This window comes from Mirounga leonina, unplaced genomic scaffold (genome assembly GCF_011800145.1).
Source record: "Mirounga leonina isolate KUSES-001 unplaced genomic scaffold, KU_Mleo_1.0 Mir_128, whole genome shotgun sequence".
Taxonomy (NCBI): Eukaryota; Metazoa; Chordata; class Mammalia; order Carnivora; family Phocidae; genus Mirounga; species Mirounga leonina.
Genome location: NW_023270320.1, coordinates 40,175,083 through 40,191,124, shown reverse-complemented (window position 1 = coordinate 40,191,124; position 16,042 = coordinate 40,175,083). Strand labels below are relative to the sequence as shown.

General features: G+C 47.5%; 1 protein-coding gene across 1 annotated transcript in view; it reads left to right on the top strand.

Annotated features, from left to right (window-relative positions):
* DLGAP2 (DLG associated protein 2) overlaps positions 1-16,042 on the top strand; it is a 188,484-nt gene that overhangs the window by 158,280 nt on the left and 14,162 nt on the right. Inside the window, exons 10-12 of the mRNA XM_035003849.1 lie at positions 2,624-2,709; positions 4,267-4,682; positions 14,080-14,171. Coding sequence (XP_034859740.1) covers positions 2,624-2,709; positions 4,267-4,682; positions 14,080-14,171 — 594 coding nt within the window. The remainder of the gene's footprint in view (positions 1-2,623; positions 2,710-4,266; positions 4,683-14,079; positions 14,172-16,042) is intronic.

Genomic DNA, 16,042 nt, shown 5'->3' with positions numbered 1-16,042 from the left:
CATCTCATCACACACCTGACCATCTTCCCGGTTGAGGTGAAGGACAGAGCGTCGATATTTGCTGTGGACAAGCTTATCTGAGTCTGGTTTCCTGTGGAGGTTTACTTCAATCAAGTGAAGTGTCTCATGTCCCCTCATTTTTGAGATTAGGAAGAAAAGACTCAACAAAATTCAAGAGACTCACAGAGAATTGCGTGACCAGCTCGTAGCAGAATCTGGCTGCAAAGCTACAGCCTCCTCCTGCGCTCAGAATGGTAGAGAATTCTAGCGCAGGGAACGTGGAGACTGGATGAAGGGAGACAACGTGCTGTTGTCTGGTTATGTGTCTTAGTCACTTATGCAGTGTGTGTACATGACTGTGAATACATGTGTGTTTCATGTGTGCCCACACATCCTGTGATTTTGCTGTTCACGCCACCTGCTCGTGTGCATGGGACCAAAAACATCTTCCGTGGTGTGGCCCTGATGACCGTCACCTTCGTACTGTGTAGTGTTCCGTGTCATGAGCAAATCATAATATACCCTCTGCTACCGCTCGCCTACTTCACCCCCCGTCATGTTTCACCTGATAAGTAACACTAAGATGAACACCTCACTCACTTGTTAGAATTTAAGGTGATTTCCTTAGACTAGAATCCTGGAAGCAGAAAAAATAAGACAAATATTCTGAACATTTCAATGATAAAGTCCAGTGCTCTTTCCATTACAAAAATCTTTCTAAAACTATATGTATGCATGGATCTCCCCCAAATTATGTATCCATCAAATTTGACACCATCTACCAACATTGTAAAGCATAAAATCACCTACACTATGACTGTGATCACAAAAACATGCACAGACATGTATCTGTAGCAGCATCATTAATCATGGCAGAAAACTAGAAGTAACCAGATTATCCCTCCCTTGAAGACTGGTTAACTAAATCAGGTTATGTTCCTAAAATGGAATAGCAAGCAGCTAAAACACAAGGCAGCTCTGTTTGCTCTGACATGGGACGACATCTTAAATACGTGAATTGTTACTGTAATCTTTCCATGTAAAATAATAAGAGTAACAATCTCCATGTCCAGGAAGGTGAAGTTTATCAAAGCCATGACCCCCCATAGAGACAGCAGCAAGGTTAGATCTGGATTCAAGGATGTCCCTCGTCCTGTGGCCACCCCGTGTCCTCGCCCAGCCGTCAAACCACGCACACAGAGGAGGTGGTGTGACCTCTGCGTGCGTGCAGGATTCTGCCAGCAAGGAACGGGGTGTGCCCAGCCGTGCTCCTCCACCCGGTAACTCGCCAGGAGCCCCGGGTCTTCACGCAGCTGTCTTTATTCTGGCCACAGCGGATCACTACAGAGTATGGTGGGGCTGTCAGACAGATGCGGGTGTGAATCCTCTTTCTGCGCCCAGTGAGCTGTGCACCCCTGGGCAAGTTACTCACCTTCTCTGATTCCTCAGCTGTTCAGTGTGGCAGGAAATCAGAGCAGGGGTACCGTGGACACTATGTGCAATAGCGCTTATTATGCTCTTGGCACAGTGCCTGGCACGTGGTAAGAGTAAAATAAACATCAGATATGGGCAGCATCGTTTCTCTTTGCCACAAGCTGAGTGAGCCCTCGGTGCCATGAGCTCGGCCACGGGGCGGCCGCAAGTTACAGTCACAGACCTTCCTAAGTCGCAAAAGAGAGCGTCGTGATGATTGGTTTAGGGATTTGTACCTCACCCTCATGACAATCATTAATATTTTTAAGAGAAATGTGGTTTACAACTTAGTTGTGACATTTCGGATTGGGGTCAAAGTCCCGCTGATACAGTAGGTAATATTTTCTGGGGAAAAAGGAAAGGGACACTGGAGTAGCCAGGATAATATTTACGGATAAACTAAACTTCGGTTGCACAGACTTTTTGTGCTGAGAGTCTGAGGGCTTTTTAGAACATGGACTGTACCAGCATCCCCTCATGGGTTAGCTCTGCCCCCTAACGGTCCTAAAGTGCTTGGTGGGTTTGGGAGGCATTTTGGCAAATAGAACCACGAGAAGGATTCGTGTAAAATGCACAGTTTCTGTTCTGTTCTGACCTGGCCTCGCTGGGCACAGTCCCATTAGCAGATGCAAGACACCGGTGTGTAGGGGCAGATGGACACATGGCCGCAGTCTTCCCGATACACGCTGAAATTCCTTCCTGTGTGTTTCTGTATGTGGATGCAACCATCAGTGTAATTCTATTAACTGGCTTATTTGTGGTTGTTAGCTCTATCTGGTTCATGCTGTACTTACTTTCTTCACCGTAGGGTGTGATAAGAGCCTTTAAGTCCTACAATCATGCAATCCAACAAAGCCTATTTTTTGCCTTAGCTGAACTAAGCAATTTTATTTGCAATCATTTGAGAGATCAGAGTGCAATGCTGAGTTCAAGTAGTTATGGGAATTTGATGAAACACAGTAGCAGTCTAATTACACCAATATGAATGCATTTCCCTTTTTTGTGATTTTACTGGGTCAAGTGCATCTCTGTATTAATTAAATGTGTAATTAGTTATAGCAAATGAACACACACACACACACACACACAATAGTCCCCTGCCCAGGTCGCTTGTCTCAGTTCTAAAATAAGATGTTCTGTGTTGTATTAGGTGGAAACAGCCACAGACTCTGACACAGAGAGCCGAGGCCTGCGAGAATACCACTCTGTTGGCATCCAAGTGGAAGATGAGAAGCGGTAACTCAGCCCCTTCACAATATACGATGTTCCCAAGCAAGAGCGATCTGTTAGAAACCTGATTGCAAACATCTAGATCATGCTGACCATCAATAATTCATGCCATATGTGGTAACAGGGTCATATATTTATACTTTGCAATTTATATCGTTCAAGTATGAATTAACATCTGCCTGCATCTTGTTTTTTGCGAGAGGCAGGGGAATAATTCTTCGTAAAGTAATTTACCAGCTATGAAAGCGGAGGGGCTGACAGGCCTGAGAGCCAAGGTTCTTCATCCAAAGGAAGAATAGATAGGCTTGAGGGTGAATCAGGTGCATGTCTCCCTACCTAATAATGTTAAAGGTAAAAGAAAGACAGAAAGAGAGAGAGAAGGAAGGAAGTTTAAGACCTTAGCTATACCATGATTTCCAACCATAAAATAAAGAGATGTCTATGATGGTAATGTTATTTTTGTAGCAAGAACAGCATGATTATTTTATTTCATATTTTAAAAATATATCTTGTACATTTCATAAAAAACTAATTCAATGAGAGAATTGTCACATCTGCAACTTCAATTAGCATCTAGTCCCGGGTGACATTGCTCATCGTGGAGGGTTTTAGGACCTAGCCAATAAAGATTTTGATTGCAAAGAAATTCAGACCACAAGCTGCTGGCTTCCCGGGTTCCCGGCAGAGTGCTGAGACCGCGGACAGCTTCTGCACGGGACTGGGCTTGCTGCCTTCCATCCCCATCATGGGTTTGTTCTTTGCTCCTTTGCCTCCAGCAAAGACACTAAGTGGAAAACTCATCAACCAGCTGCGGGCACAGCTGTTGCCATAGGAGGGTTCAGTTGGTGAGAAGCCAAAATGTAGAGTTAGGGTTCAGTTTGGAAGAACCCCCCCCTTCCCCGCACACACACAGGGTTCTCACCCAGCAATATCTGGACTCCAATTATAAGCCCTTTCCTGCCCATCCTTTCAGTAATTGGCTGTGCGGGCCTGGGCGGCCTTCCAATGTGTACGATGAACATGTTTTTAAAACACCTGCTCAAGTCGGAATTTGGATTCCTTATTTTGCGTACAAGACTTAATGGGGATGATATTAAGTTATTCAGATAGGAGAAGAGACGCACGCCCTGAAATGTGTCCCCCAAACTCAGTGGGGTACAAAAGTTATTTACCTCAAAGGAGCTACACAGCGTTCCTGTTGCATAGATGCAACATAAGGAGGTTTTGTAAACTTGTGGCGGATTTGTCAAGGGAAGTAAATGAGCCAAGGCAGTGGACTCATGGAATGCGTTACCCCCGCTGCACCCCGCAATACGCTTCCGTCTTAAGCGGGCGTTATTTAGGCATTGAGACTTAGGTAGATGTTAGAGGTTAATTATTTGCAAAACCCAACGTTCTTTCATAGCTGAAACACCAAAATAGTAGTAACGGGAGGAAAAGACTCATCTTCCCCTTGACTTGTCGGCTCGCCGCGGTGCAGGCGTGTCGTTGATGAGCGAGGCGTCGGCTTGCCGCACAGTCAGCTCAGAAAGTCTCCCCTCTCTCTTCCTTCCCCCTCCGCAGACACGGGCGTTTCAAGCGTTCCAACAGCGTGACCGCCGCCGTCCAGGCGGACTTGGAGCTGGAGGGCTTCCCGGGACACGTCACCATGGAGGACAAGGGCCTGCAGTTTGGGCCCTCCTTCCAGCGGCATTCGGAGCCCAGCACGCCCACCCAGTATGGGGCCGTAAGAACTGTTCGGACCCAGGGGCTCTTCAGTTACAGAGAAGACTATAGGACCCCCGTGGACACTGGCAGCCTGCCGCCGCCCGACCCCTGGCTGGAGCCGTCCATCGAGACAGCGGAGACGGGGAGGGTGTCTCCGTGCCGGAGGGACGGCTCGTGGTTTGCGAAGCTGCTGCACGCGGAGACAAAGAGGATGGAAGGCTGGTGCAAGGACATGGAGAGAGACGCGGAGGAGAATGATCTCTCAGAGGAAAGTAAGAGTGCAGCCTCCCCTCGGCTTCTTAGCACTGCAGTTGGTCAGTAGGGCCAACAGGCAAATGGCATCATTAATGGGGGCACTTCCTTTGATACTTGGGTAAATGAAAGCAAACGTGCTTCCCACCACATCCCGCTCAGCTCCCAGAAAACAGATAAGGACACGGACAGAAAAACCACCGCTACCGTGTTCAAGGGGATCCGTTTGGGTTTTGTTAGCTCGTGAGCCCAATGGCACTGACCCTGGTGCTGGTCTCATTCCATGTCCTCTTCTTCCGAATTCTCACAGTGACTTGATGTGGAGGGTGTCCACTGTTTTCTAGAATCGTTACTGCCCCATGTTTATAAGGGATGGAGTTGCTTTATTTTTTTTTTAAGATTTATTTCTTTATTTGAGAGAGGGGGAGGGGCAGAGGGAGAATCTCAAGCAGACTCCACACTGAGTATGGAGCCTGACTTGGTGCTCCATCTCAGGACCCTGAGGTCACGACCTGAGCCGAAACCAAAGGTCGGACACTTAACTGACTGCACCACCCAGGTGCCCCTTGAGTTGGCTTTATGCCAAAGAGAAGTTTGAGCTGAGTAGAGATTAAACTGGCCAGCCCTGTGACGGTGCACGCCCAGCTCTCCCATCACCACGCTGAGCGGGAATCCATGTGACTTCCTGACCCAGTGCTCGCAAAGCAGACCTGCTCCAGCCTCTTTCTGCCCTGATGGGTCTCTGCCTCTCTGTGTAGAAAGGGACAGCATCCCTCATTCTCCACCTGTCTCCCACTGACCTGAAGAATCCTCTCTTGAGGATGATCAGAAGCAGCATCCTTTGTGAATCGCTGCACCTGATTTCTAAACAGATACCACCTTAGTTGATAGACCAAGAATCCGAGAATAATTGCCACATACTTAGAACTAACATTGTCTTGACCAAAATACGGTTTCACAGAGGCATTTCTGAATGTCTTGACAAATCATGCTCTCTTGAAAGTACTTTTTCTTTTTCCGTGAATTCCTTTGTCCATTTGCTAGCTCACTTGGAATTCTCAAGTTCAAACGGATAGCTGACGTCCTTGGGGATTGTGCCCTGCCACAACACGTCTAGATAGCTGCTGTGATAGAATCTGTCAGTCATCATACAAATGGAAATACAAGGATGAAATTCTATGGACTTACGTAACGGACAGAGTACAATGGCCCTGGGATCTGTAAAGCCAAGAAACTAATTGGCGTGTTGATCTCTAGCTGTTAGAACTTATGGTGTTAAGCTATGAAGGAAGAGAGAGGTTGCCTTTAAATTACTAATTCTCTTCCCTCACATTTCTCCCTTAATCACCCAATTCCACGTGTTCACCTGGGTGGTGGGAGACCCTGAGTGTTTTGGAGGAAGCGTTGCCGTAGCGGAGCATTTGAACCTGCTCCCCAGCTCGCCGACAGGTGTCTCAAACTGCTTGCATGCATTTGTCCAAGTCTATTACCTTTTTAGGGTACATTGAGTGGAGCAATTACTCACAGTTCTTATATTTAAAAATCGCTCATTTCCTGCAGCATTTTCTCACTGGTCGGTATGTGTTTCGGCTTGGCAAAATCGTTATTTAATTGTCACAGCGATTTATAATCTTTATCACAAAGACACAACTTGGAAAAACTAAATTGCCTAAGTTGATGCGAAATCAGGGTCCGGCTGTGGGCTCCCACTGTGTGCATGGCGGCGCATATTCTTCCGGGGGCCTGGGGCGTGCAGACCCACGGGGCAGTCAGCCAGGACGCGCCCGCACTGAAGACATACTTGTCAGGTCTAGGTCCATAATGTGTCTATCAATTTGATCCTGTCATCATTTGAATTTACACCATTCAGGACACATCCAAGAAGTTCTGGTCTCCCTCTGTGGGCAGAACAACAGGGGACACTAGCCACTACCGTGTTTGTAAGACAACCTAGAGCATTCGTTACCTTATCATAATTTCCCATATGTAGCGTGTCCTTTTTATTTTATTTTATTTTTCTCTTATTGTTAAGTTAGTCACTATACATTACATCATTAGTTTTACATGCAGTGTTCCATGATTCATTGTTTGCGTATAACACCCAGTGCTCCATGCAGAACGTGCCCTCTTTAATACCCATCGATGACCAGGCTAACCCATCCTCCCACCCCCCTCCCCTCTAGAACCCTCAGTTTGTTTCTCAGAGTCCATAGTCTCTCATGGTTCATCTCCCCCTCCGATTTCCCCCCCTTCATTTTTACCTTCCTTCTCCTAATGTCCTCCATGCTATTCCTTATGTTCCACAAATAAGTGAAACCATATGATAATTGACTTCCTCTGCTTGACTTATTTCACCTAGCATAATCTCCTCCAGTCCCATCCATGTGGATGTAAAAGTGGGGTATTCATCCTTTCTGATGGCTGAGTAATCTTCCATTGTATATATGGACCACATCTTCTTTATCCATTTATCTGCTGAAGGGCATCTCGGCTCTTTCCACAGTTTGGCTATTGCGGACACTGCTGCTATGAACATTGGGGTGCATATGACCCTTCTTTTCACTACATCTGTGTCTTTGGGGTAAATACCCAGGAGTTGCAATTGCTGGGTCATAGGGTAGCTCTATTTTTAAATTTTTGAGGAACCTCCACAGTGTTTTCCAAAGTGGCTGGCTAGTGAAACAAAAGCAAAAATGAACTTTTGGGACTTCATCAAGATAAAAATCTTCTGCACAGCAAAGGAAACAGTCAACAAAACAAAGAGGCAACCCACAGAATGGGAGAAGATATTTGCAAATGACACTACAGACAAAGGGCTGGTATCCACGATCTATAGAGAACTTCTCAAACTCAACACCCAAAAAACAAATAAGTCAAATAATGGGCAGAAGACATGAACAGACACTTCTCCGAAGAAGACATACAAATGGCCAACAGACACATGGAAAAATGTTCATCATCATTCACCATCAGGGAAATCCAAATCAAAACCACACTGAGATACCACCTTACACCAGTTAGAATGGCAGAAATGGACAGGGAAAGAAACAACAAATGTTGGAGAGGTTGTGGAGAAAGGGGAACCTCTTACCCTGTTGGCGGGAATGCACGTTGTCGCATGTCCTTTTAACGTAGTCTTTATTTTCTAAGAATTACAGTTTAAAAGGGGATATAGTTAAAAGAAGAGATCTCTGCACCGGCACATTCTGAGCACGAATCCTGTGCCAAATATTATGGGAGGTTCTTTGCACACCTCGTTCAGAGCTCACCGTGATGTGGTGCCTAGATAGCATCATCACCATCCTAAAAATAGAGAGACCTAGGCTTAAGGAGGTTAACGTCTCGCCCCAGATCCCACAGAGTATGGCGATGGAGTCGCGAGGCGAAGTCAGGGCCGTCTCCTGTCGAAAGCTATGCTTTACCACTGTGCTGCCCGAAGCTATTGAATCACAATATCCCTTACTGGAAACCTCTCTCCATGCATCGCTTCCTTCCTGTCTGTGTTCTTGTGGATTACCTTCTTCCACTATTTTAAAAAAAGTGGAGTCCCAGTCCGTGGCCATTTGCTTCATTCTGATCCCCCGTAGCTGGGACACCCATTTAGGTTCCAGAGGGAATCCCTGAGCTGATAAAATGTAAACTTAGCTCATCATTACTTAGCCACTAGAAATTAAGGAAGGAAAAGGGAGCAAATTCCTTCTCAAACTAAACACAAAAGATCTAACAGTTAGAAGGCTTAGACACTGAAGTGTCATCATGATAAGTAATGACTGTCTTGTTGTTGGGGGCATCAGAGAGAGTTCTGGGAATAGTGCCATAAAGGTACTCTACACGGAATTCAATTCAGTGGCCAGCAATGACCCAGATCAGCCATAAGATTCCATCCTCGTGGGAAATACAGTATTTAGATTTCAGTTGCCTTAATATGAGGCATGTGGAAACCACATTCTCCAGCAAGCTATAGCAGAAAATGAATTTCTGCTGCCCCTCAACTGCATTTCCCTAAACGCCTTTTTTGAACCTTTGGGATTTTCTTCTTGGATTCTCTCGTTAATATAAACATTCAACAGATATTTACTGAATATGTGCCATGAGCCAGCCGCCACCCACAGACTGTAGGCTGAGAGCGAGGGACCAGCCGTGAAGACATGGACTGCAGTGACCAGGAGCAGTGAAACCAGGACAGGACTATTTATACCGAGTGGAGAACATCACGTGTGGTGGGAGACAGGCAGATAGGAGCTTTGGAACCTCACAGGTGTGAGTCATTTTCAGCGGGGAAAATTCCAAGAAGGCTTCGTGGAGAAGGTGGCATGGTGCCCAGGCCTCAATGGGGAGTTGGATTCTGCTGTGCCGTAGGGGGAGCAGAGAGGGAAGGGTGGAGGAAAGCAGCCCCACGGACAGGAGCCCCTGTCTCCCGGCTCCTTAAAAAGAACTTCACTTCGACGTGGACTGTGCACCTGCTTGTCTTTGCTCCATCATGCCCTTGGGCACATGCGTTTCTCGCAGGACAGGACAGCTGCTGTGTCTTCCCAAAGCTCTGCCCCTCTGCTGTCACGGGAGACCTTCGGCTCCTTGAATGCACTGATGGTATTTGGTGCATTTATTATTCCCCAGAAGTGTCTGCCACGGTGCTCTGCTGTGGAGACATAGAAGGGAACAGGAGGAAAGAGATGGACAGTCGTCATACACAGGGACGGTCACGCTCCTGCTCACACCCTCGTGAAAGCACGGCATCTAAAATCCCCCCAGGCCTCCGGTCGCCCTCACGTGGGGGCTGGGAGTATCCTGTGCCCTCCCCGTGCTGGAGATATCAGCTAGTGATTTTGTTTTTTGTGCACTTTTCCCAGTCCTATTTAATGACTAAATACGATGGCATTGCTGGAAGACTTGGATGCAGAGAACAGAGAATAGATCCACTTGATGCTTTTTGTGATTTTCTTAATTTCTTTCCCGAAGTTGCCCAGATGTCTGATATTTCTGTGGACAAAGATGACACATTTTTATGTGTCTCTTCCTCATGCTTTGCACCTAAAACTAGCACCTATTAATCAACTTTAGACATTTCCCTAAGAAGTTTTAAAAAGTAAGATAACCACTCATTTTGAGAACAGATAGAGGGTTATTGGTGATGGCACCTTTAAGAAGCAAGATTAAGTTAAATGGCTTGCTAAACCAGAACTCTGAGCTCCGAATATTGAAATTTCCATCACATGAACTAATTTCTTCCCAAACTAAAATTTTATAATCACAGCTCACTGAACTGATTGAATGAAGTGAGATCCGTTCAGCCCTCTATGGTTAATAAAAACTATAATGAGCCCAAATAAATACTGGTTTAAGTTAAGTCTCGTTCATGCAGGCTTCCTATTGTTAAGTCATTAAAGATCCATTCTGGAGGGGTTGTAAACCATTACTCTACTCGTATTTGGGGATTTTTGTATTCATTATGTTAAACCCAAAGGGTAAATGGCATAAAGTGGAACGAAACAAATAGGGTGTTTTTCTGAAATAAAAGCAATTGTCCCAAAGCTACACAGTTTTCCTTCTGTAATGGCACAGAGAGAGAAAGCACGTGGGGGACTCAACGGAGGGGTGTTTGGACAGGTGTTGGCAGGTTCTCGTGCCCAAAACAGCTAATAACCCGACACCAGCTGGCCAGATGTGTGGAACCACAGACCCCCGGGCTGGGGGACAGGGGCTTCGGCCATTCCCTCGTCTGAGGGTCTCCCTTTACCGGCAGAGGGAGCCTTCAACGGGCTTGCTCCCAGGTCCTCGCGAAGCCCGGGCAGGTGCCTACAGGGATGTCTCTCACGAGCCAGTCACCAAATGGCCACGTGACACCGGAGTGGACAAAGACATGTGCGCTCAATAAACCTGAGAATGGTAACGCTTGAGACCTGAGGGGGGATGTCGGAGCAAGCAGCGATTTTCCTGCAGCTGTTCGCGGAAACCAATCACGGAGGAGCCCGAGAGACCGGAGAGGAGATAAATATTCCCGTGATCCTTTCAAACTCTCTGCAAATTCTACAAAAATCCACTTCAGATTCTGAAAGGATAGTGTAAATGTTGTCCTGGCATTTCATAGCAAATCCAGAAAGAATGGGAAATTGGAGAAGACGCATGAAAAATAAAAAGGAGCAAGAGAGTTAATCAAATTTCCTTACACGTCAGAGGCAAGCGTTGTATCAGGTTCTTTGTCAATTTGCATTCTGGGAAGCATTAGCACTTATCTGCAGCTCTTGAAACAAAGTGTCGAAACTATGACAACATTAGGGAAGTACAGTGGAAAAGAATAAATTGAAATTTTCACCTCCAATTCTTGGCAATTATGGGAAGCTATTTGCATTAAAGGTACCAGATAGAGTGGTCCCCGCTCGCCCAACTGCAGACCCTCCTGCCATTAGCAATCAGGTCGCGAGCTTCTCCTCGACATTCACTGTCTCTCCCGAGCAATAATCAATTTATACCCTTAATAATAACTCTTCATCACATTAAATCAACACCAAGATATTGCCCATCTAGCCATGATGTGTTAAAGATTATAAATTGAAGTGCTTTATATTAATACTTCTGTTGAATTACGTTTTAAGAAGAATATGAAAATTAGGAATTAAAACTTCAAATTGTATAAAACCAAATGACTTCTAATTACCATTTGAGGAAACACAGTCAGTACAAAGAAGCACATTTAGTCGTCGCTTCTATATATTCCTGCAGTGACAGCCTGATTGAAACAAGTCTCTCTAAATCTTTTCATCAGTCTTGCAGGTTACAGGGGTTTATAGGTGGAAACTCAACATTTCAAAACAAAGATAATTCTTCCACTCCATAGCAGTGAGACTAGAGCTAGAGAAACGTGTTCAATTTGGGGGATCAAAATGTGAATGAAAGGTAAAGCACTTTCACCACTCCTAGGAGACACTCTGGCTCTGTCCCGCCACCTTCCTCCCTACACCTGCCCACCCCCCGTCTCAGCACCTGCCCACCCCCGTCCCTGCACCTGCCCACCCCTCTGTCCCTGCACCTGCTCACACCCCGTCCCTGCACCTGCCCACCCCCTGTCCCTGTCCCTGCCCACCCCCCTGTCCCTGCACCTGCCCACCCCTCTCTCCCTGCACCTACCCACCCCCATATCCTCAGGGCACACTCAGTTCTGAACCCCAGCACCCTCCCCATCCCCCTGCACCAGCTTCCTCCCGGGGTCCTACCACCACTCCCTCCCACTGCTGCCTGGCAAATTGGATCAAGGAGGTGGGTCTGTGGGGGAGGAAAGCCCCTCTTGAAACAGATTTGCTGAACACACCTGGGCCCAGGGATCAAGAGGCATGAAGATATTTTTTAAGTCTGAGAGGATGCCACAGTGTTATCCAATTTATTCACTTTTATTAAGTCACATGTGTCAAACTCCTTGTTAATATTCTAGAAGCAGTGCAGAATTAGATACATGAAGGAATTCTCCACTCCTTCGGAATGATAAGGACCCAGTGGTTGCACAGGATGATGGCAGGTGACAGGCTGGCTACAGCTTATCTCCAAGGGGCTCAGAAAAATAAACATGCGCACGTGGCAAACTGTTAATTGCTGATTCTAAGTGATGCAGACACTTTTCTTTCAGATCCTATGTGTGAAATTGTCAGCAATAAAACTCCAGGGAACGGCAAGCTGAGTTCCTTAAAGACAGATGAGAAAATAAGACAAATTAAATTAAGTGTTTAAGTCCACTGTCTTACCCCGGAGAAAATCATTTGAAGAACAGGTTGTGCACGATGCCAGGTCCTCGCCTTGTAGGGAATGGACCTTGTGCCCTACCTACTGCTGCCTTGTGGGGACCGCTGGTAACTCCAGACAAGACCTGGGCGATGCGGGCTTGTCCTTCGTGCTGCCTTGAGCTCCGGTCCGCTCTCTTCTCTGGACAAGCCCGGGGTCCAGAAATGTCCTGACGTGGATGAGTCGGCAGCAACACACATGGGAGGGTCATGGTTCTTTCCTCCCCTTCGAGGACAGACACAGGTCCAGGTGAAACTCCCCCTTCCTTAACTGTCTTCCACCTGCCATTGGCAAATACAGGCTCCTGTAACTCTCCTGGCGGGCAAGCCCGAGGTCACGCGCTCAGCTACTCTCAGCTGAGAGCCTGGCTCCGTACCTGTGCTCTGGAAGGTCTGCAAGAGAGCCAGAGAGAAGCCAGAAGTGAGCAGGTGGGAATAACCTGCCCCACCCCAAGAGCTCGACCTTCTGAAACTCTGTGAATAACTTCTGTTTGTCCCTCAGGCCAATGAAACGTGGGGGTGAATGGGCTCAGGGTCTAGAGGCAGGAAACATGTCCCCCCCCCCCGATTCCCAAGTGCTTTTGAGAGTCACGTGAGTTGGGATCTACCAAAGCTATCATTTCCTAAATAATTCTGAGGCTAACGCCCAGCAAGGACCAGGTGTGAGGACGGGAATGGAGGCGGCAGGCGTGGAGGCGCCTGGGATTGCCGGATCGGGGCAGAGACCCTGCATTTGACACACAAGGCTCTCGTTTGCCGATTCTCCATCCCGAAGTGGTCATCCCCACGCTTCTTGAATGTGTTAAGCCCTTTCCATGGACAAAACTGTATTACTTACTTTTTTAAAAAGTGCTGTTTGATTAAAGTCATACGACTTAGACATCATTTGGAGACTTCCTGCCACATCACAGCGGGCTCACGGGAGCGGGAGGGAGGACAGGGTCACTACGAACATCCGTGGGGAATTGGTTGGCGAGTCGAACGTGATGGGAGCCCACGGCGGTGACGGTGACTCGGCCGCCCGCAGAGGCCCACGGCCGGTGGCAGGAGCTGTGGACAGAGCCCAGGGCTGGGGATGAGGGGTCACAAGCGCACCTCAGCCTCTCCCTGCACAGCCCCTCCCTCCAGTGTAAGATGCCCTCAGAGCCCCCAAAGATTACTCCCTAAAGTCAAATGGGGTAACCGATACCAATGAGATTTCCTAGAAATTAGGAATTAACATCTTCATCTTCGTGGAGTCCATAAAGAGTAAGAAGGACTTAAGTCTTCTTTATTCCTACTTGCTGCCTCATCCTTTCACTCACCTGAGCAGCATTGCTGAAAGAATCGTGGTGCCACCAACAGGAAAAGCCTCCTGCAGAACAGACCACCCTTCCAGACTACACCCGTCCCAACCCTGACCAGTAATATCCTAACGGCCGGTATTACTCACACATCTTTGCATTTCCCTCAGAAATCGGACATGGGTCAGCCTGGAAAAAACTCCAGTCCGTGGCCGCGCCCTGCACCGTACATTCAGAGCTGTAATCTTCAGGAAGGGAGAAGAGTAACGCATGCTCTTTGGACTTGACTCCCTTTGTGTCACGCTCTTGCATTTGGTTTCTCGTGGACCCAGTTTTAAACGTGTTTTGTTTTGTTTTGTTCACAGTCCTCGGTAAAATCAGGAGTGCGGTGGGGAGCGCGCAGCTTCTGATGTCCCAGAAATTCCAGCAGTTTTACTGGCTATGCCAACAGAACATGGTGAGCAAAGCCCCGGGCGTCCTGGGCCCCTGAAGCAAGGCGACGGCCCGCTCTCTCCGCTCGGGTCTGACAAAGTACCTGGCACTCTGCAGAGCAGGCAGCGAACGTGAGGCCCGTCCCAGGTTGGGTTCGGGATGCTGAAGAGGCCGCTGCGAGGCGGTACTGGGGGGCAAGGAGTGGGTGGCGCGGGGGGCAGCCCCCCGGAGCCCTGGGGCACCTTCGGGCTGCAGGGTCCACCTGCCCGACAACCTTAGGAGGGAGGTGGGGCAGGAACAGCTGTGATGTCACAGACGAAGGCCCCGACGAGAGGGGTCAAGAGATTCAGAAGAGACGGTAGAACAATTGGGGCTTTCTATTTCATAGTCAGGAGTGAAATGAATATACCAGCAATAGGGCAACACACTTGGCGTTAAACTTGGCTCTGATCGTCCTGAACATCAAAGAGAAAGAAAAACCATGTGTATGTTGGTATTTACTTATGTGCAGGTACTTACTACATCTATGTACAAATAATACACACACTTTTCTTCATCTAACTAAAGAACGTATCCACGCAACGTTATTTGTGGAAATAACTAAGGAGTATTCACATTACAGACTGTTTTATAAATCCATACATTGATTTCTTTCAGAGCAAACTTTTCATTAAAATGCAAGTAGGTCTGTGCATCGTGGGAGCGATGGCGCTCGGCGATTTGACTTTGTTTTGTTGTTTTAATTTGCAAGGAGACATGTGAACTTACAGAATGTCCTTACACATCAAAGGAAGCAAAGCACATCAGAGCTGCCAATTCATCCCTCTTAATTAGGATTGTTAAAAAGTACGTTTTCTCTAGCATTTTCTGGTTAACCCCGTTGAAGCTCATCCCAAAACGCGTAACGTGACCCCCTTATCTCCTGTGACATGAAGTTATGACCCACACTTAGAAAGGGAGAGCAGGAAGCTTGAGCATTCCTTGGAAGGAACGCACAGCCGTGGAGTGCTCCGTTGTGCTGTTTGGGGAGCATATTCCCACCTCCTTCACGTCTGTCTGATTACTGTCCGTGAAGGAACGGATTTAGGCCACTTTACAGCTCTGTAGTCGGGTCAGCCTAGGTAGACACTGTCTTTAGGAACGCATTACCTAAAGCAATCGACATGCAGTAAAAACATGCAGAGACGTTATTCAAGCTTATAAAATGTCCATGTCCTCTGGGCCAGAAGCAGCTAATGTTAGATTTTTAAATTACCCATCCTCATATTTTTGATGCTTCGTACACATGTCACATTGCATTTTATCCTAACCTTAAAAAAATCCTTTTTTGAGTTTTGAAATACATAGTGTGGCTGCTTCCTCTTCTTTCGGCTTCTATCTAGGATTCAAGGGGGAAAACAAACAAACCCCCAAAACAACCCTGCAGCATTGGTTGCAGGAGGAGGTGGGAGCCTGAGGCGGCCGTGTCAGAAGCCCAAAGCCACACTGCTAGCTGCTGGAAGATTTGGGTGGCTAAGTAGTTTTAAATCAAAGGAATGACCCCAGAAAATAAGCCAGAGCCCCCCCCCCCGACCCGATGTTCAGGATGGACTGAACAAAGCAGATATATTAAGGGAAGGACAAACGGGCGATTCACCGCGTAACGAGAATGCAGAGCAGAGTAGGAGGATCTGCCCTTGGGAAACATGGGCTCCCTGGACGCTTACGGAACCTGGACTGGATCGCCCGACGGGAGAACCTAGCGGCACCCGGAGATCTTGGAGTTTCAGAGGTTTATTTAACGCCAGCGGGCTCCGAGGAGAGTGGTCTCCAAAGCTCTGAGCCCCGAGCACAAAGGGGGCAATGTATACACTTCTACTTCCGCATACTGGGCACTCTTGGCGCCTGCGCGAAGCG